Here is a 22,090-nt window from a genome sequence, read left to right on the forward strand (position 1 = left end):
TTCTCTTTTACCTCGCTGTCTACAAGTTTTGAATAGAAGGGATGGACGATATATATCGGTGGACAATTTTTTGTCCCCCATGCACAGCTAAGTAAACCTACTCGCAGCACTGCCATTCCTCTGCACTAAGTAAATAGAATAGATTGAAACATTTTGCTAATGTACTTTGCGCCCAGCAACTTGAAAGGTAAAGCAGTAAAGATCAGAGAGAGAGAGAACAGAAGGGGAAGGAGAGAAGAGAGAGAGAGAGAGATCAATGCCGGCCTGATAGCCACAGGCTTCATTTGGAATCCTCCAAGCGAAAGCACTTGATAAAGCCTTTAAGAGGTAGAGACTGCGGATTACCTTTATGATTGATTTCCATTCCAGTCAGACAGACTGCAGTGTGGTCATTTTTCTACCCAAACTGCAGCAGCAGGGCCGGCCGCTCTCGGCGCGAGGGCGCGTTTGTGTGTATGTGTGTGTGCGTCGAGGGCCGGCTGAGTTACTGCAGCCCGGTGCCCAGGTTAGCTCTCACACAAATTACTTCACATCCTACTATTAGCCATGCAAATGCAGCCGGCTTTACTGCTCGTCATAAATAACCCACGCTGCCACTTCTATTAGAGCGAAGGACCGCCCACCCCCCCTCCAAAAAAAAGTTAACATAAAGAGATGACTCAGAAATTATAGCACTTCCTTTCTCACTTCCTGCGTGTCCAACTTTTAGCTGTTGGCTAGTGCACCGGCTCTCTCTCCCTCCCTTGGTCCAACTTGCCCCTTTAGCCGTGTCCTCTTCCAATGTTAATTAGGCAGCCCATTACCGTGTCTATCACAGTCTTCCACGCTGTCGTCCGCCCGACTCCCCCCCCCACGTACATACATCTCTCTCTCTCTGCCTGGGCCCGGCCTATTAGGTATGCAGGACCAGGGCCGCTCTCTTACACATTCGTGCTGTCCTCATCAAAAAATAGTGGTCTCAGTCACCATGAATATAAAGAGGCATCACAGCTTTATGTACTGTATGACAAAGGCGTTTGATAGAGCACTGCTCACCGATGACCTACAGAAAGGGGCACGGGGGGATTTGCAGCTTGAGGCGACTCGCTCAGGGAGGAAAGTTTTGTAACCAGCACAAGTGTTTCAGTAAGATAAGCAAATGTGTGTTAACGTATTTTTTCTTTTATTAGAAAAAGAAAAAAGTTTGATTTGAGGAAGTTGACATGGAATTACAAAAAGAGGAAGAATTATACAGAATTGTAATTTATTATGATGAAATATATATTATTTGATCGTTATGTCTATCGATCTATCTATTGATCTATTGATCTATCGTTCTATCTGTCGTTCTATCGTTATGCCTATCTATCTATCGATTTATTGTTCTATCTGTCGTTCTGTCGTTTTATCATTATGCCTATTTATCTATCGTTCTTTCTATCGTTCTTTCTATCGTTCTATCTATCTATCTATCTATGGTTCTATCTGTCATTCTATCGTTCTATCTGTCATTCTATCTATCTATCTATCTATCTATCTATCTATCTATCTATCATTCTATCTGTTGTTCTATCCATCTATCTATCTAATCTATCTTCCGTTCTATCTGTCGTTCTATCTATCTATCATCTATCTATCTATTTATCTGTTGATCTATCGATCTATCTATCATTCTATCTGTTGTTCTATCCATCTATCTATCTAATCTATCTTCCGTTCTATCTGTCGTTCTATCTATCTATCATCTATCTATCTGTCGTTCTATCGTTCTATCATTCTGTCTATCTATCTATCTATCTATCTATCTATTTATCTGTTGATCTATCGATCTATCTATCATTCTATCTGTTGTTCTATCCATCTATCTATCTAATCTATCTTCCGTTCTATCTGTCGTTCTATCTATCTATCTATCATCTATCTATCTGTCGTTCTATTGTTCTATCTGTTTATCTATCTATCATCTATCGATCGATCTATTTATCTGTTGATCTATCGATCTGTCTGTCGTTCTATCTGTTGTTCTATCTATCTATCTATCTATCTTCCGTTCTATCTGTCGTTCTATCTATCTATCGTTCTATCTATCTATCTATTTATCTGTTGATCTATCGATCTGTTGTTCTATCTGTTGTTCTATCTATCTATCTATCTATCTATCTATCTATCTATCTATCTATCTATATCATTATATCTATCGTTCTATCGTCTGTCTGTCTGTCTGTCTATCTATATTTATCTGTTGATCTATCGATCTGTTGTTCTATCTGTTGTTCTATCTATCTATCTATCTATCTATCTATCTATCTATCTATCTATCTATCTATATCATTATATCTATCGTTCTATCATCTGTCTGTCTGTCTATCTATCTATCTATTTATCTGTTGATCTATCGATCTATCTGTCGTTCTATCTGTTGTTCTGTCTATATCTATCTATCTATCTATATCGTTCTGTCGTTATATCCATCGTTCTATCATCTATCTATCTATCTGTCTGTCTGTCTATCTATCTGTCTGTATCTCGTTTTATCGTTCTATCCATCTTCCTCTCGCTCTGTCATTTTCTGTCTGTTCTTTCTAACATGAAAATGTGTTTAGTGTGAGTTAAATCAGCCATGTTTATGATACAGTTGTTGTCAGATTTTATTGCTGTTTTCTAATTAAAAAAGTAAGCTTGTTACACAGCCAAAATGGCAGTTGAGTGAACTAACTCAGACATTATTTTTTACCTCAAATTTGGAAATGAAGATCAACTGCATCGTAATGTGCTGCTTAAGACCATTTTTTGTTCTCAGGTATTAATGTTTGTTCTCTTTTCTGTGTGTGGCAGCCCCCATCGCGGCAGGGACGGGGCCCAACTTTTCGTTGGCAGACTTGGACAGCTCTTCCTACTACAGTATGAGCCCTGGGGCCATGAGGCGCCCCCTACCCAGCACTTCTTCTAGCAGGTATGCACTCGAAAGACACATGCACACTCTCTCTCTCTCTCTCTCTCTCTCCTTCACTCTGAGTCTTAATTAATCAGCCGAGGCAGAGATTGATGTGTTGGCTGAGCGTTCGAAGAGGCTGCAGGAGTCTGAGCTACACAAGCTTCCAGCATATGTGTGTCCACCTGGAACCTTCTCCCTCCGCCACCCGCTCGGCCTACAGGCCAGTCGCACACACATACCGCTCCCCAATGTAAAACTGCACTACGTGGCACCCCGTGCGCGCGGACAGATGTGTGTATGTTTGGATGTGTGTGTGTACGCAGCTGAAACGCAACATATAAACAACCATATAAACGGTCACTGTGATTTCACTGATGGGCCAAATTTCGCTGTCACTTTTACAAAACGCAGCATACCTAAAATCCACACACGTGCAAACGTACATAAACATTTGCGCTAATATTTAACACTCGCATTTGAAAACACAACAGTCACGCATTACCCGTTTCCATTAAAAAAAATGTGTTGAATATGACAGAGCGCACTCATTAGTAAGTATTTTTGGACATCATAGGTGCTTTTGATGCAGTTTAGCTCGCTAGCTTTGGAGCCCATGTGTGTGCGGTCAAATACATCTGTGTGTGTGTACATGTGTGCGTCTGCCCACATGCTTCAGTGGCCTCTTCAGCCAGGCCTGCCAAAGCAAACATCTGGAATAAGGACCCTGTGTGTGGCTGCATGCTAGAAACTAATTAAGCGATTATGAGTGAAAAACACCAGTAGGCCTTACATTAACAAATAAATGTCAGAGCTCAGCTTACAGCAGATAACTCACACACACATGACCGCCAGCCTCCAATGACTCCTCACTTCTTGAATGTGTGTGTTAGATTGTAGTATGTCTGTGTGTGTGTTTGAATAAGCTTGCACACTTCTTTGCTGTCCACCTTTTTGACTTGAATAAATATGTTGTACACAATGTAAAGTCAATATGAAATCAAATTTAATATTGAACTCATTAAAATGTCTTGAATTATTCTAAAAATAAGCTTTTCATTATTTTCTACCAAAATATAATAACTTCTATCTCCTCTGAATTACTTTTCTACTAATGATGATTAGTAAATAAGTAAATTAATGCATATTAATTTATTTCAAACTTATTGTAATTGATATTAATTCTAATTAAGTAATTATTTTGTTATTTACTGATAGAGTTTATTCATTTATCTAATTTATGAGGGCTGTTATTTTAGTAATAAACTTTTTTTATAAAAAGTTTTAATGAAATATTGAAATAAATATAATATAATATAAATAATAAATAAATAAATAAATACTAATATCTTTTTAATAAAGTATGTCTTTGTAGTATGTCAAAACACATCTTTTAACACATCTATATAGAATGCATTTTGTAAGTTTATCCATAGATTGTATTTTTTTTTGCATTTTTTTATTTATATTCATATATTTTGTGATTTCATTCTCTAAAAGATGTTTTAACACATTTATTGATCTTTTTAATAAAATACTTTTTTTTTACCTGTAAATTTTATATTATATTTGTATATTTTATATAAGATGACTATTATATATTACATTTTATATATTATTTATATTTTATGTATTTATTATTTATATATTATATATTGCGTTTTATATTTTATAAATTTATATATTTCATGATTGACTGTTAAAAGATACTTTATCTTGTGTGTTTGTTTCTTTGTTTCTTTCTTTATTTAATATATAAATGTAAAATACATTTATGAATAGTTTTTTTAAAAAAATCAAACAATTTGTCAATGACATATTTCTATTTTGTATACTGTATTTTGTGTTTCATATTTTTATTAATAATAGTTCATATAACTTAATTAACATTTATTTTCATACATTTTATATGTTATATATATATATATATATATATATATATATAAATTAATGTTAATTAAAATTATAAAATTCTATTAGATTTTTTGTATTAGCTCAAGTCAATCATAGAAATAAATTAAAGTATAAAATAGAAAATGTAATATATAATATATAAATAATATATAAATAAAAAAAAAAATTATATAGTATTTTAGTGTTTTTTTGTCCTCCATAGTGTGGATGGGGAAAAAAAACAATATTAATAAATGACTTCATAACACACCTTTCATTTTTCAATCAAATCCTAATGAGTAAAATCAAGCCTCGGCCCTATAATACATCAAATTAATACATTACATGCATTCTGAATGCAGTTTAATGTTACCTATAGCATCTATCTGAATGCAAACAGACTACAGTCCACCACATTGCACCACAAAGCATGCTGGGAGAAAAACCACACATTTGCAGAATGAATTGTGTTCGATACTTATCCAGCATCTTTCTATCTCTTCTGTGTCGCACAGTTCTGCAAAGCGTATCAAATGCATGGAGGATGAGGTGGACAGCCCGGGAGAGGAGTCCTACTACCCAGGTCAGGGACGCTCGCCTGGAAGCGGCAGCCAAGCCAGCAGCTGGCATGAAGTAGAGCCAGGTAACCGTCCACCCTGAAAGCCAGCCTCCCCCTGGCGCTCACACACACACACACATATTCACACTCTCACACACTGTGGGGTTGCGGGTGGAGAGCGAGCGATCGGATCTGCTGTGTGTGCGTGTGTGTTTGTGCATCCTGTGGTGTGCGCTGGTTGTGGGACGGCAACAGCTGTGTGGGGATTATTTCTGTTTCTTCTTCTTCTTCTTCTGTTTTTTTGGGGGGCTTCAGCATCTCTGATCCGTCTCTCCGGGTCTGACATTTCGGAGATGGCACCCTCTAACTCAAATGGCACCTCATTTGTTTTTCTTTTCGAAAGATTTATGCCGTCTGCCCCCTTCCCCCCCTCAGTCCATCTCAGAAGTTAACCATAGATGGCTTGTAGATACAGACTCATTTAACTCCATATCCATGTGTCTACTAATGACGCTAACAATGTACGAAGGGTCCCGTATGTGTGTGGGTTTGAGTGCTGAATCATCCCGGACCGCGTACGTGTGTCCTGTGAAGCTCGCCGCATTGCCACAGAGAAGAGGACCGTAAATCTGTCCCGCTCCAAAGCGTCTTCAATCAAGTCTCGCGCGCCCTCGATATTAAAAAATTGACGCTGCATAGTGGACAGAGGTAGAAAGCAAACACGCGTCACATATTACAGCCGGATCAGGTCAGAGCTTAAGCAAGGAATCAGATTGTTATGAATCAAATAATTTAAGGAACTGAATGATTCAAATTTGAATTCCAGTTAAAGAGTTTACTCTATTTGAAATGTACTAAATTGTGTAGTTATTTCAGTTAGAGTAAATGTAACGGGTTACAGGTTACAAGCTACTCTATTTCAAATGTACTAAGTAGTGTAACTATTTCAGTTAGTGTAAATGTAATGGGTTACAGATTACAAGATACTCTTTGAAATGTAACAAGTGCTGTAATTATTTCAGTTAGTGTAAATGTAACAGGTTACAGATTACAAGTTACAAGTTACTCTATTTGAAATGTAAGAAGTAGCGTGACTATTTCAGTTGGTGTTAATGTAACAGATTACAGGTTAGAAGTTACTCTATTTGAAATGTAACAAGTAGTGTAACTTGCAGTTAAGTAGTGTAAATTACAGTTAGAGTAAATGTAACGGGTTACAGATTACAAGCTACTCTATTTCAAATGTAATAAGTAGTGTAACTATTTCAGTTAGTGTAAATGTAACAGGTTACAGATTGCAAGTTACTCTATTTGAAATGTAACAAGTAGTGTAACTATTTCAGTTAGTGTACATTTAATGGGTTGAAGATTGCAAGTTACTCTATTTGAAATGTAACAAGTAGCGTAACTATTTCAGTTGGTGTTAATGTAACAGGTTACAGGTTAGAAGTTTCTCTATCTGAAATGTAACAAGTAGTGTAACTATTACAGTTAGAGTAAATGTAATGCGTTACAGATTACAAGCTACTCTATTTCAAATGTAATAAGTAGTGTAACTATTTCGGTTAGTGTAAATGTAACGGGTTACAGATTACAAGATACTCTTTGAAATGTAACAAGTACTGGAATTATTTCAGTTAGTGTAAATGTAACAGGTTATAGATTACAAGTTACTCTATTTGAAATGTAACAAGTAGCGTAACTATTACAGTTAGAGTAAATGAAACGGGTTATGGATTACAAGATACTCTATTTCAAATGTAACAAGTAGTGTAACTATTTCAGTTAGTGTAAATGTAACAGGTTACAGATTACAAGCTACTCTATTTAAAATGTAACAAGTAGTGTAACTATTTCAGTTAGTGTACATTTAATGGGTTGAAGATTACAAGTTACTGTATTTGAAATGTAACAAGTACTGTAATTATTTCAGTTAGTTGGAATATAACGAGTCGCGGTTTATAAGTTACTCTGTTTGAAATGTAACAATTAGTCTATTTCAGTTAGTGTAAATGTAACGAGTCACAGATTACAAGTTACTCTATCTGAAATGTAACAAGTACTGTAATTATTTCAGTTCGTGGAAATATGAGTCGCAGATTACAAGTTACTCTGTTTGAAATGTAACAAGTAGTCTAACTATTTCAGTGAGTGTTAATGTAACAGGTTACAGATTACAAGTTACTCTATTTGAAATGTAAGAAGTGGTGTAACTTTTTCAGTTAGTGTAAATGTAATGGGTTAATGGATTAATCGTTTGACAACACTAAAATAATATAATAAATACAATTTAATAATACATATCATTTTAGTGCTGTCAAAAGATGAATCACATCCAAAATAAAGGTTTTTGTTTACATAATACAGTATGTGCGTGTGCTGTATATGTTTATTATGTTTATATATAAATATGCACTTTTATTTTAGATGCAATTAATCGCTTGATCATTTCTACCTGATAAATATGGGTCGAAATATTTAACTACATATCTGGAACATTTAACTACATAAGAGGATCGACATATGTGTAATGTAATATTTAAATATTATAAAATATGTAATATTTGTATTATATTATATAATATTTGTATTTAATAAATATAATATTTTTATAAATTATATATTATTACATTTTATTTATTATATTATTTAATATAATATATACTTGATATATATATATATATATATATATATATATATATACTACGTTTAAAATAAAGTAGTGTTTATTCTCTCCAAACAGCAGCTGATTTCAGTTGTGTAATTCTGCCTCGCTTTTTGACATCATAATGGGAATATCCCCAGATCCTTTGTCTGTCAATAAAAGACGTGCGGCTTTGGTTACAGACGTGTAGAAGAATACAGTCAGACAGTGAAGGGAGTTCTAGAAACAAAAACCCTAAAAAGATGTCATCTGTTTGTGTGTGTATGTGTATGTGTGTGTGTGTGTGTGTGTGTGTAATGTGAGTGTGTGACTGTCCGGCAGGTTCTGGACACATCATATCTGACATGAATGGTTGAACTGCTGAGGTATTGCACATTTGCTTCTACTACACCTCTTATTCACCCTGCCTTTTTTGTTCTTTTGTCCCTCCTTGTTTCTTTCTCCTCCTTCCTTGTCTTTCAAAGCTGGATATAAACTGCGTGGCTCGCTAGCTAGTTCGTTCATCTCAAGACAAGGTAAAGCTACATCAATGTTGTCACCCTTCCACACCTCACCTTCCCTCCCCACCCAAAAAAGGAGCTCGTCCATTGTGCCGTCTAGTTTTGTTGTCGTCGTTGTTGTTGTTTCGTACCTTATTTTTTTTGTTGTTGTTCTGTTCGAACGATTTTCCCCCACCTGCTCCCCCCCCAACCACCTTTACCGCAAAAAAAGGGGAACGGAAAACCTGGAGAATGTTTTTGTCCCCCCTGAAACGACATGCACCCCTTGTCCCATGATATCCCTATGATTTGTATGTGTGCATGACGTCATCCACATTCATCAACGGTGCATCTGGAAATGTTTGCGTTAAAGTGACGTGTCTTTGTGTTTTTGAGGATGCAATGTTTGGGAAAACTTTGATAATTATATTAGGGATGTGCAAAACAATGGATTTTCTATTTGGATGGGAGTCCTGTATAGTTGCATATATTATATACTATTTTAAATATATTTTTTACATTTGATTCATTTAAATTGATTTTATTTGATATAATTTCTATTTATTTTATGTATTTTGTAAATATTTTAGTGAAATTATTTATATTATTATTATTTATATTTGTATTATATTATATATAAATATTTATATTTATAAATATATTTATATATATAAATACTTAAATCAATCATTTTAATTATTTTAATATAAGTATTTTTTATATTTGTTTTAATAGTTTGCTATAAATATGTGTGTATAATTTTCATTATTTGTATATTTACTTAAATGTCATATTTTAAATATTTTGTATTGTATATACACATATATTGTTTATATTTATACAACAACATATATATATATATTAAACACACAATTAATATACTTATATATTATATATTTAATTCTTAGAATTTATTTTAAATGTTTTAAAATAAATATTTTTAGTATTTTATTTTTAATAGATATATAATTTTAATTATTTTATATTTACTATATATATATTATATATAGTATTAAATATATATATATATATATATATATATATATATATATATATAGTATACATAAATATGTATTAATATTTAATAAATATAAATTTATACATTTAAATATAAATTATTCATTTAATTATAATTATTAAATATTATAATACAATATAATCAATTTACAATATAAATATTGTTTTAGTAACTTTTTAGTAATTTTAGTAAACTTATTTATTTGCTAATTATTTATATTTGTATTATATTATATTTGTGTTATATGTATGCTTTTATATATAGTACATTTTCAATTGTTATAATTTATTTTAATAAATTTTTTTATAAATACTTTAAATATAGTTTACATGTGATTTTACATTATACATATATGTATATCTATATATTTTCACCATTTGATATAGTTTCTATTTATGTATGTATTTTGTAAGTATTTTAGTAAATATATATATATATATATATATTTTATATATTTATGTGTATGTGTTATTATATGTATACTTATTTATATATTACATATTTAATTCTTATCATTTATTTTAATTATTTTAATCTAAATTATTTTGTAAAAATATTTTCTACAGTTTTTAAACATTTTAAATATTTTTAATATTTAATTTATATATATGTAGATCCATATAATTTTACGTTTATTTTATATTATTATAATTATTTATTTATATATATTATTTTGGTATAAACAGCTGTTATTTAATATTTTAAATATATTTATTTAATTTATACATATATAATTTTATTTATTTTATATTATTTTAATTTATATTTATTTTTGTATAAATCAATAACTAACCTCTAAATGAATCCCCTTTAAATCACATGCACTGTTTATTAAATCCAAAAAATAAAAGAAAAAAATTATAGATTAACTTTGTTTAGCTTACTAACCAACAACCTGGTTATTGGACGATTAGCTGACTAGTCCACATTTCTGGCACATCCCTAATATATTTAAAGGTGAAAAAAGGCAATACAAATGGAGAATATGGTGGGGTGCTATTGACTTAGAGCTGTGTCTCACTATCAAGTGCTTTTCACAGTTGCGTCGGCACCAAGCAAGTGAGAGTCTGTTCCAGTGTGTGTTTGCGCGAATGTGAGAGGGAATGTGTGAGTAAACGAAGAGGGTGAGAGCGAAAGTGAGTGCGATTTGACCTCCCGATCACTTGCTCGCCCATGACGGGATCACATTTCTCGTCCAATCAGCGACTTTCATCCATTTTTCAGCCGTGGTGTTGAACGACAAAACAACTGTGACATCTCGAGCTCTTGTTATGCCTGCCATCTGTTTGATTTGTTCCTTTTCCATGAATGTCCCCCAAGTGTGTTGGATGTGTGTTTGTGTTTATATATGTGTGTGGGCCGCTCCTATCTTTATTTGATAGCGGAGACCTTCGCTGTGTGTTTAAAATTAGCCAGCCTTTCTAAAGTATGTCCGCGACAGCAGCGTGCTTGTCATGGCTCAGGTAGCGGGTGTCAGGTGAAAGGCCGGTGTAGGGGCTACGGGGTGACGTCTACCCGTCATTCTGTTTGCCGCACGTAGCAGAGAGTCAGCACACATAGACAACCACAGTCATACTCCGATGACCTCTCACCTACAAAAATGTACAAGAAATTCCTTTTTTTTTTTTTCTTTTTTTTCAAGTGTATATATATATATATATATAAAAATCACTTTAATAAATAATTTTATAATAAATTATGATAAACTGTAATATTTAACATACAAGTTTTTGGTAGTTAACTGTGTAATTAAAAAACTTAAAATATGCCCATTTAATTATGTTAAATATTAAAATGTTAAAATATGTTAATAAATCTTTAATAATATATATATATATATATATATATAGCGATAAAAATGTAAATGTATAAATAAATGGAATATATATAAATAAATATCATCCTAATATCAAAAAGTTAATTAAAATATATACATTTTTAATGTAAAAAATATATAAATATATACATTTATGTTTATCATACAAATATGTCCATATATTTAATATTAGAAAGTTGAAATATGATTAAATTATGTATCTTTTTTCCACTATACATATAGAGGTAAAAATATATAATATGCATAGTAATTCATAGGATTTATTTGAACTAATAATAATATTAGTATTATTGCGTGTACATTTATATGTACAGTTAAATGGAATATATATTATTTAACTTGTTAAATGAAATTAAACTTGCAAATTGAAATTAAAAGTTTAAATATGTTGATTAATTATATATATATATATATATATATATATAACATTAAAAAACATATAAATATATGAATTTATATTTTTAATAAAAATATACACATTTAACATCAGAAAATTGAAATATGAGTAAATTATGTATATTTAATAAACAAAATAATGTTAAATAATTTGTAATATTTAACATAAAGTTAATTAAGTTTTTTAGCAGTAAACTGAGATTAAAATAGTTTAAATATTTTGAAATATATATGTATATATATAAAACATCAAAAAATATCTAAATATATAAATTCATATTTATTTAAAATATATATATTATAATATATAATAATATATAGTGATATATCCACTATATTTGATATAAACAGAAAAAAATATCCATAGTAATTCATAGGATTTATATGAACGCATAATATTTTAATACATTTATATGTACAATTAAATGGAATATATATATATATATATATATATATATATAAATAAACATGTTATGTGATGTTGTAATGTTAAATCATTTAAAAAAATTGAGCGGTAAACTGAGATTAAAATAATGTAAATATGTAGATTATAAATATATATATCACATGACATAGAAATATATAATTACATTTATTCAGTATTTTATAATGTAAAAAAATATATAATTAGTAATTCCTTAAAGATTTAATTTGCAAAAATTAGATATAGATAAAATAGTAATTTTTTACACTTTTACTCAAATTATATATATATATATATATATATATATATCACATTTTTCAAAAAATAACCTTATAAGGGGGGGAAAAAAATATGATAGAACACTGAGATTAACAGAGCTCAGTGTTTCATACTCTGCGTAACTTTGTGCCTTCCGTTTTTGTGTGGTAATTAGTTGCATCATAAAAGAGCAATCAAGACAGCAGTAATTATATCTATATCTTGAATAATGAATAAGCCACCTGTAAATGGTAGTAAGCGTGTTGAGACTGGTTTGAGTAGATTCACTGCCGACTGTAGCCGGGCCAGCGCTGATTGATGTGCCGAAGGGGACGGCGAGAGCGCTACAGGACGAGAGCGATGGAGAGCAGCAGAGAGACGCACTCAATACAGAATTGCCTCCTCGCCCGTCTGGGTTCCGTCAATTTGTCAGCCGTGAGGAAGGAGGAAGGGAGGGAAGAGGAGAATCGGGCCAGGACCGGTACCCAGTGTGTAATAACGCCTCGGAAAGGAAAGTGCTGACTACGGCCGGGCTTTGATTCCAACTGACAGAACCTTTTCAAGTGTTCATTACTCACTCTGAGACATCAGACCCCGTCCACAGCAAACACAGACACTTGCACACACACAATCAAAGCCAACTGTCCGCCAGCCCACAGGTTTCATTCTGTTTTCTCTTTGGACTTCCCCACTCTACAGGCACAGAAATGTCCTTCTTTAGAACCACATCCAAAGCTCAATCGAAGAACGCAGCTTCCTATATAGCGTCTCTCTGGTCCAAACATAGGCATTAGCTGGTCCAGATGTTGGTCAGGCTAGTTAGATTTGGCAGACCACCTTAGACCAGCAACAAACCAGCTACCTCAGGCTGGATGCTGCAAGTTATCATATCATTATTGAATTTCAATTATTTCTTCTCAAATTTTGAAGTAATCTTCTAATAATTATGTTAATTGTTCTCAAACTTCAGTCAATCAAAGTGACTTCAGAATAACTAAAATATCAATAAATCAAAATTACGTTAACAAAATAACGTTCTTGTGCAACAAGCTAACTGCTAATGAAGTTGAATTTGGTGCTAACTTAAGCGATTGGCTTCGACTGCCCTGTGAACATGAAAACATGATGGACGGGCAATCAAACAACTTCAGTTAAACTAAAATATTGATAAGTAAGAATTAACGCTAACAAAATAGCATACTTGTACAACAAGCTAGCTGCTAATGCAGTTGAATTTTACGATTAGCTTCGACTGCCCTGTGAACATGACAAAAATAATGGACAGGCAAAGTAAGTTCAGATGAACTAAAATATCGATAAGTAAGAATTAACGCTAACAAAATAGCATACTTGCACAACAAGCTAGCTGCTAATGAAGTTGAATTTGGTGCTAAAGTTTTACGATTGGCTTCAACTGCTCTGTTAACATTACAAAAATAATGGACAGGCAATCAAAGTAAGTTCAGATGAATTAAAATGTTGACAAGTTAAAGTTAACGTTAGCAAAATAGCATTTTTGCGTGACAAGCTAACTGCTAATGAAGTTGAATTTTGTGTTAAACCTGAACGATTAGCTTCAACTGCCCTGTGAACATGAAAAAATGATGGACGGGCAATCAAACAACTTCAGTTGAACTAAAATATCGATAAGTAAGAATTAACGCTAACAAAATAGCATTCTTGTACGACAAGCTATCTGCTAATATTGTTGAATTTAGTGTTAAACTTGAATGACTGGCTTCAACTGCCCTGTGAACGTGAAAAAATAATAGACTAGCAATCAAAGTGACTTCAGATGAGCTAAAATATCAAAATATCGTTAAGTAAAAATTAACATTAGCAAAATAACATTTTGGCGTGACAAGCTAACTGCTAACCAAGTTGAATTTGGTGCTAAACTTGTACAGTTGGCTGCAACTGCCCTGTGAACATGAAAAAATGGACAGGCAATCAGTGACTTCAGATGAACTAATAATATCTGTAAAATAAAATTAGCTTTCTTACGTGACAAGGTAACGGCTAATGAAGTTGAATTTGATGTTAAACTTAATCAGTTGGCTTTAAATGCGCTCAGAATGCACAAAATGATAGACAATGAATGTGACTTCAGATTAACTAAAGTCAAAATTAACGTTAACAAAATAGCAGCTCTGCAGCGGCCTGTGACGGTGTGTATGACTCATCCCCATGTTTGTCTTCTCATCCTGTTATCCTTAGTTCCCTTTCCTTTTCACCACTTTCTGCCTGTTTATTCTGTCATCGTGTCTCCCTCGTCTGTGTCATGGTCTCGGGTGAGTAGTGTTTGTGTTGTTCTGGGCTCTACGTCCATCTGATGGGTGCGTCCCATTGGCACCGTACGTTTCCACTCCGCTCTGTCTTCCACCTCTGTCAGCGTACTCATTGAAATTGATCTTCTGAAGCATTCTGCGCTGAACTTGTGAGTGTGAGGAGAAAATGAGAACAGCTGAATGGGGAATTTTTGCACTCGGTGTATGTGTGTGTGATGAATGAAGACTGGAAAATATTGGTAAGCTGTGCTAAATGTGCTTGATGGCTTCTTCCTTAAAATCTTCTACCATTTTCGTATTGAAGTAGCAACCATCTCTTCCTGGTTTCATTGACCTCGTAGTTGACCTTTCCATGACCCTAAAGTGATCCTTTTAAATTACAAAGCCAATCTCTAATGGTCATTGATGCTGGGAAGAGATGCTGTCTTTCTTTCCATCTTGTTTTCTCTCTCTTTCTTGCGCCTGAAAGGGGAAGGAGTCTGCGAGGGCTGGAGAAACCAAGGATGACTTCTAATCACTCACACGCACACAAAGATGCTCCAAAACACATTCATCTGCACATTTTACCTCCCCATATATAAAAACAAGTTGATAGTGGAACACCTTAAACAGTTTGTGGTTGTTATTATTATTAATAATAATACATTTAATATTATATTGTTTTGGTTAGTATTATTAGCGTAAAAAAGGCAGTCAAACATTATTATTTATTAATATTAACATTAATATTGTTTTGTGTAGGATATTGTATGCTGCAATATTTAAATCTGTATATTTAATAATAACATTTTTATTATTATTATTATTTCTGATTATTATTAATGTTAGAAAAATAACTCAGTATTTTTATTAATAAATATTAACATTATGAATATTAAGGATATTCTGCAATATTTTACATTTTTAATATAAATTATGTATTATTTTAATAATATTTTAATAATACTAATAAAAGTGATACAGAATATACTAAATAATATAAATAATATTAATATTATTTAATTTAATTAATTAATTAATTTATGTAAAATACTAATAGGTGGATCAGTATAAAATTTTGAACCGTTAAACGTAACAGTTTCACAATTCCGGAATGGAATTCCGTCCTTAAATTTTTAGTCCACTTCTGTGCGCCATCAAATTCACTGCATAAATGGTTTATTGGATGTAAAATCTGACTAGATCGACTCATTTAACCATAATTGGCTCATAATAAGTGTGGTGGCACTGTGTGGGGGTCGTCCCGTACACCAGTGCTACAGTGTAACGAAAATGAGATGTGTGGACAGCGCGAGGAGAGTGAGGGCTGCCGGCTAAAACCATTAATACAGCTTTAGCCACACATGATTGAATTGCACTGGTTAAAGTCATTTGCTAGCGTCTGGATGAACTTGTTCCTCCAGGGGTGGTGGGGGTGTGAGTGGACTGCTCTCGGAGAGAAATAAGACATAAGACCAGCGCTTATATCCTGTCCCAGTGCAGAAGAATGGACTAAACGCTTTGACCGGGTGACAAATGGCCCAGCGGTGCCTCCTAATTGCCCCTTCTATTTGCAGTTCATTCTTATCAATTTGCATTCCTAACCTCAAGCGGCTAATCGGCCATGGGTTTCCCTCACGTCTGTCTATTTTTACCCCGGAGCGAGAGGTAGAGTGAAGCGAGGCAGTATGGGAGCGCTAATGCCGGAGGGAGGAGTTGAACTAACGTGGCTGAGCATGCACTAACAGACTTCAGTCATTCTCAGTTAGCTCATGTTAGCCTGTGCATCTGAACTGTTGCTCGCATTAACCCCTGCCAAAGCACTGCCGCCTGGCAGACTGTGAATGTGAATGCTGTGTGCTTTGCATCCCTAACTCCTCTTCCCTCCATGTCTGTTCAGCTTTCTCTTTCTTTTTCTCTACCACTTCCTGTTTCGCTCATCGCTACATCATTTCACCCCGCTAGCCCACGGGTAAGGTGCATAAGATACTTTCAAAACGTCCTTATGATTTTGTTTTTGCATTTTTAGGCGCCATTTTTTATCATTAACAACTAACCTCGTACTCATCGCCACTAATTCGAACCAACGGTTTAAAAATCAGAAATGGGAAAAACTATTAGTCCTTTGAAGAAATATTACGGGTTCAAAGCTACGCTCAACTACACAGCCCCTGAGGGGACATGGTGATGGGGAAAAAAATGAAGGAATGTTTGTGAACGAATGCAGAGTTTCTTGGAGGAATCCAAAAGTTTTGCGAGGAAACACAGTATTTCGTGAATAACCGCAAAATTTCCCCAAAATGTTAGTTTTGCTAACAAATGCAAATTTTCTCAGGGAAAATTGTGAGGGGACAAAGTTTTTTGGGGGGAAAATACAAATGTCCTGCAAGTGAACCAAAGTTTTGGGATCAAACTCAAAGTTTCTTGAGGAAACGGCAACGTTTTGGGATCAAACTCAAAGTTTCTCGGGAAAACTGCAAAGTTTTGCAAACAAATGCAAAGTTTTGGGAGGAAACTGCAAAGTTTCGTGAACAAATGCAAAGTTTCTCGTGGAAACTGCAAAGTTTCCAAATTTAACAAAATTTCTCAGGGAAACAGCTAAGTTTTTTTGACCGAACTAAAGTTTTTCGGGGAAACTGCAAAGTTTTGCTAACAAATGCAAATTTTCTTGTCAAAATGGCAAAAGTTTGCCAACAAATGCAAAGTTTTTCTAGGAAACGGCAACGTTTTGTGAAAAAAGGCAAAGTTTCTTGGCGAGATGGAAAAGTTTTCTGAACAAACGCAAAGTTTCTCAGGAAAACGGCAAAACTTTCGGAACAAACGTTGGGGAAACTGCAAAGTTTTGTGAACAAATGCAAATTTTCTTGGCAAAATGAACAAAGTTTTCTGAACAAACGTGAAGTTTCTTAGAAAAACAGCAACATTTTGTGAACAAACGCAAAGTTTCTCTAGGAAACGACAAAGTTTTGCGAACAAACAACTTTTTGGTGAAATGGCAAAGTTTTGCAAACAAAGTTTTTTTAGGAAACGGTAAAGTTTTGCGAACAAACTCAAAGTTTCTTGGCGAAATAGAAAAGTTTTTGAACAAACGTGTTTGAAAAGTTTTGAAAAACGTGTTGAAAAGTTTTGAAAAACGTGAAAAAAGTTTCTCAGGAAAACAGCAAATTTTTGCGAACAAATGCAAAGTTTTTTTAGAAAACGGCAACGTTTTGCGAACAAACTCAAAGTTTCTTGGCGAAATAGAAAGGTTTTCTGAACAAACGTGAAGTTTCTCAGAAAAACAGCAAAATTTTGTTAACAAACGCAAAGTTTTTTTAGAAAACGGCAAAGTTTTGTGAACAAACTCAAAGTTTCTTGGCGAAATGGAAAAGTTTTCTGAACAAACGCAAAGTTTCTCAGGAAAACAGCTAAATTTTGTGAACAAACGCAAAGTTTCTTGGGCAAATGAAAAAGTTCTGAAAACAAATGATAAGTTTCTCAGGGAAACAGCCAAGTTTTGCAAACGAATGGAACGTTTTTTTGGGGGAAATTACCAAGTTTTGCGAACAAACAAACCTTTTTTTGGGAAACGGCAAAGTTTTGCAAACAAACGCAAAGTTTCTTGGAGAAACAGCAAAGTTTTGTGAGCAAACACTAAATTTCTTGTGCAAATACAAACCTTTTGCAAGTAAACTCAAAGTTTCGCAAGGAGATGGTAAAGTTTTGCAAGAGAGCAGAGTTTCTCTGCGAAATGCAAAAGTTTTGTGGGCGAACGGAAAAGTTTTGCAAACAAGCGCAATGTTTCTTGGGGGACGCAATAATTTTGCAAGCGAACCATCGCAAAGTTTCTCGCGGGAACACACAGGTTTTGCAAGAGAACACAAAAGCTTAACAATACAAGTATTATTTTCCCCATCACCATCCATCTTTAGGCGTTCTGTATTCAACTGACAGCATCTGTGGCATTATGTTGATCACCGTAAGAAATATTTTGCCTCATCCCTTTTCTTTAAAACAACAACGAAAAAAATACCACATTCATTTTTCTGTTCTTAAGTTCTAAAGTTCTTTAAATCATTTTTTACCTAAGTTTTTAGGTTTTTAGGTTTAAAAAATTGTACAATTGGTTACGCAAAATGTAGATTTTTTTCCCATACAAAACTCATGATAAAGCATTGTTTACTATTCATGGAGTATCTTAACATTTACAGTTTGGCCCCATTTACTTCTAATGTAAGTGCTTCACTGTAGCGCATATTTTTGAAAACAAGGGAATAATTTTTTAGTGGTAATCAATACTATGCTGTCAAGTGAGCTTGTGCTGAACCCGGGATATTAATTTAAGTTCGCCCTCGAAAATCTGATTGGACTCAGAATGCACAACATGAGTCTTTTTACATGCACAAACTTACACAGAAGATGAATAACGCTTACTTTTATTGTGAGAAAGGTCATGAGGTCATGCCTAGTGCGCATCAAGACATCAATACACTACATACTCGCGTGACCTTGCGTTGCACTGGGAGAGAGTCACCGTTCGGCCCCATGTAGTGTATCCTATGCCACCCGCTGGGCCTCACAGTCTCCCCTGCTGTCTTGACCCCCATCCACTCACCCACCCACCCAAACAAACCACCCCAACCCTCCTATCCACTCTCTCTCCTTTGCGCCAGCCTGTATCTCCATGACCTTGCGTTATTAAATTGCACTTATCAATCATTCTTGCCAGGGATGCCATCGCCTACCACATTAAAGAAGTCAGAGAAGTCTGGTTTCAGCAGCCCTGTGCCTTCGCAGACCGCTTCCCCTCGAACGGCATTCACACACCATCATCGACCTGTCATTACAGGACCCAGAGGTGAGGTCCCAACACCCCATCCTCCTCAAACTGCACCACTCTTCTTCCCCAAGCCCCTAATCCCAGCCAGCAGTTCTCCCACAATCCTTCAAATCCCAGTTTCCTTCACACCCCACACTTTCCCCTTTGTAACACTAGACTGGACGAGCAGGAACTTGAAGTCTGAATGGACTTCATATGAAGGGGTGTTCACACTGACAGCAACTTGTTGTGTCAAAGCATCCAGATGTTTTTTTTTTATTTACAAGTTTTTACAAGTTGAAGATGCAACCAATTTGGGTGGAGTTTAACTTTTATGTAAATGCGCAAGAACACGATGTGGATATGGACTGGGATTTTTTTTTTTTTTTTTTTTTTTGATTCTCATTAGATTCTAATTCAGTTCTGATTCTGTTTGATTTGGAATTAATTCTGATTCTTAGGTAATTGTTAGGTAATTTTACATTACACAATGATTCTTTGATGATTTTAAACATTAGCAACAAAAGCCTAAATTGGCAGTTCAGTTGCTATTTTATTTGTGTAATTATTTATTTATTAATTGCCATTTTATAACCAGCACAAAAAACTGTTCTGTGAAGTTTTAAGTAATTGTATTACAATAATTATTCATTCATGAAATGGACTGCACTGGTTGCGCTATGTTTTTGATTTACTAAAAAGAGCTAGTTGTATGTTTCTCAGGGAAACAGCAACGTTTTTTGAACGAATGCAAAGTTTCTCAGGGAAATGGCAAATGTTTTACAATAATTGTATTATAATAATACAGCGACTAAAAAGTTTCTGTGGGAAATCCAAATGTTTTGCAAATGAGCACAGTTTCTCAGGGAAATGGCAAATTATAATTGTTCTATAATTAATAATATTGATTGTGAATTGGACTACTCTGGTTGTGCTATTTTATTTAGACGTACTAAAAAAGAGCTAGTTTAAAATAGCCTTATATTTTTAAGTTTCTTAGAGAAACTGCAAAGTTTTGAGAGCGAACAAAGTTTCTCTAGGAAAAAAAAAATGTTTTGCAAGTGAGGAGTTTCTCAGGGAAATGGCAAGGTTTTGCGAGCAAAGAAAGATTCTCTGGGAAATACAAATTCAAAGTGAACTCAATGCAAAGTTTTGCGATAATTGTATTATAATAATTAATAATTTGTGAATTGAACTACACTGGTTGTGCTATATGTTTTTAATTTCCTAAAAAGAGTTAGTTTAAAATAGTGTTATGTTTTTAAGTCTTGCGAGAGAACACTTTCTGTGGAAAAGTTTTGCGAACAAATGCAACGTTTTTTGGGGAAACGGCAAAGTTTTGCAAGTGAACACAAAGTTTTTCAGGAAAATGGCAAATGTTTTGCAATAATGATTATTTGTGAATTGGACAACACTGGTTGCGCTATGTTTTTGATTTTACTGAAAAGAGCTAGTTTAAAACAGTCTAATGTTTTTAAGTTTCTCAGGGAAACTGCAGTGTTTTGCGAGCGAGCATAAAGTTTCTCTGGGAAATGGCAAAGTTTTGCAAACATACGCAAAGTTTTCAAGGAAAATGACAAATGTTTTGCTTTAAGATTATTTTAATGATTATTAATTTGTGAATTGGACCACACTGTTCGCGCTCCATGTTTTTGATTTACTAAAAAAAAAAATTTAAATACTCTTACGCTTTTAAGTATCTCTGCAAAAACGGCAAAGTTTGCAAATAAATGCAAAGTTTCTCTGTAAAATGCAGAGTTTCTCAGGGAAATGGCAATGTTTTGTGAGCGAACTCAAAGTATATGTTTTTGATTTACTAAAAAGAGCTAGTTTATAATAGTCTAACGTTTTTGAATTTTTCAAGGAAACGGCAAAGTTTTGCAAACAGATGCAAAGTTTCTCTGGGGAAACGGCAACGGTTTTCAAGTGAACAAAGTTTTTCATGAAAATGTCAATTTTTTATGATTAATTTTATTATATTGATTGTTAATTTGTGAATTGGACTACACTGGTTGCGCTATATGTTTATGATTTACTAAAAACAGCAGTGTTTTGCGAGCGAACAAAATCTAAAATTTTGCAAACAAATGCAAAGTTTTTCAGGGAAACTGCAAAGTTTTGCAAACAGATGCAAAGTTTCTCTGGGGAAATGGCAACGGTTTTCAAGTGAACAAAGTTTTTCATGAAAATGTCAATTTTTTATGATTAATTTTATTATATTGATTGTTAATTTGTGAATTGGACTACACTGGTTGCGCTATATGTTTATGATTTACTAAAAACAGCAGTGTTTTGCGAGCGAACAAAATCTAAAATTTTGCAAACAAATGCAAAGTTTTTCAGGGAAACTGCAAAGTTTTGCAAGTGAACAGTTTTTCCTGAAAATGTCAAATGTTTTGCGATAATTTTATTATAATGATTATTAAGTTGTGAATTGGACTACACTGGTTGCGCTATATCTTTTTGATTTACTAAAAAGAGCTAGTTTAAAATAGTCTTATGGTTTCAAGTTTCTCAGGGAAACAGCAATGTTTTGCAAGCAAACACAAAGTTTCTCTGAGAAACGGCAAAGTTTTGTGAACAAA

The 22,090-nt window shown here is 33.6% G+C and overlaps 1 protein-coding gene across 4 annotated transcripts in view; it reads left to right on the forward strand.

Moving 5' to 3' along the window:
* The window catches only part of nfia (nuclear factor I/A), a 180,274-nt gene that overhangs the window by 115,350 nt on the left and 42,834 nt on the right, over positions 1–22,090 (forward strand). The window contains exons 5-8 of one of the 4 annotated variants that reach the window (XM_051095173.1): positions 2,815–2,932; positions 5,320–5,447; positions 8,493–8,543; positions 19,416–19,544. In XM_051095173.1, the coding sequence (XP_050951130.1) occupies positions 2,815–2,932; positions 5,320–5,447; positions 8,493–8,543; positions 19,416–19,544 (426 nt within the window). The remainder of the gene's footprint in view (positions 1–2,814; positions 2,933–5,319; positions 5,448–8,492; positions 8,544–19,415; positions 19,545–22,090) is intronic. The other 3 variants (XM_051095174.1, XM_051095175.1, XM_051095176.1) reach the window with 3 other exon arrangements.

Source organism: Labeo rohita, chromosome 22 (genome assembly GCF_022985175.1).
Source record: "Labeo rohita strain BAU-BD-2019 chromosome 22, IGBB_LRoh.1.0, whole genome shotgun sequence".
NCBI classification, from domain to species: Eukaryota; Metazoa; Chordata; class Actinopteri; order Cypriniformes; family Cyprinidae; genus Labeo; species Labeo rohita.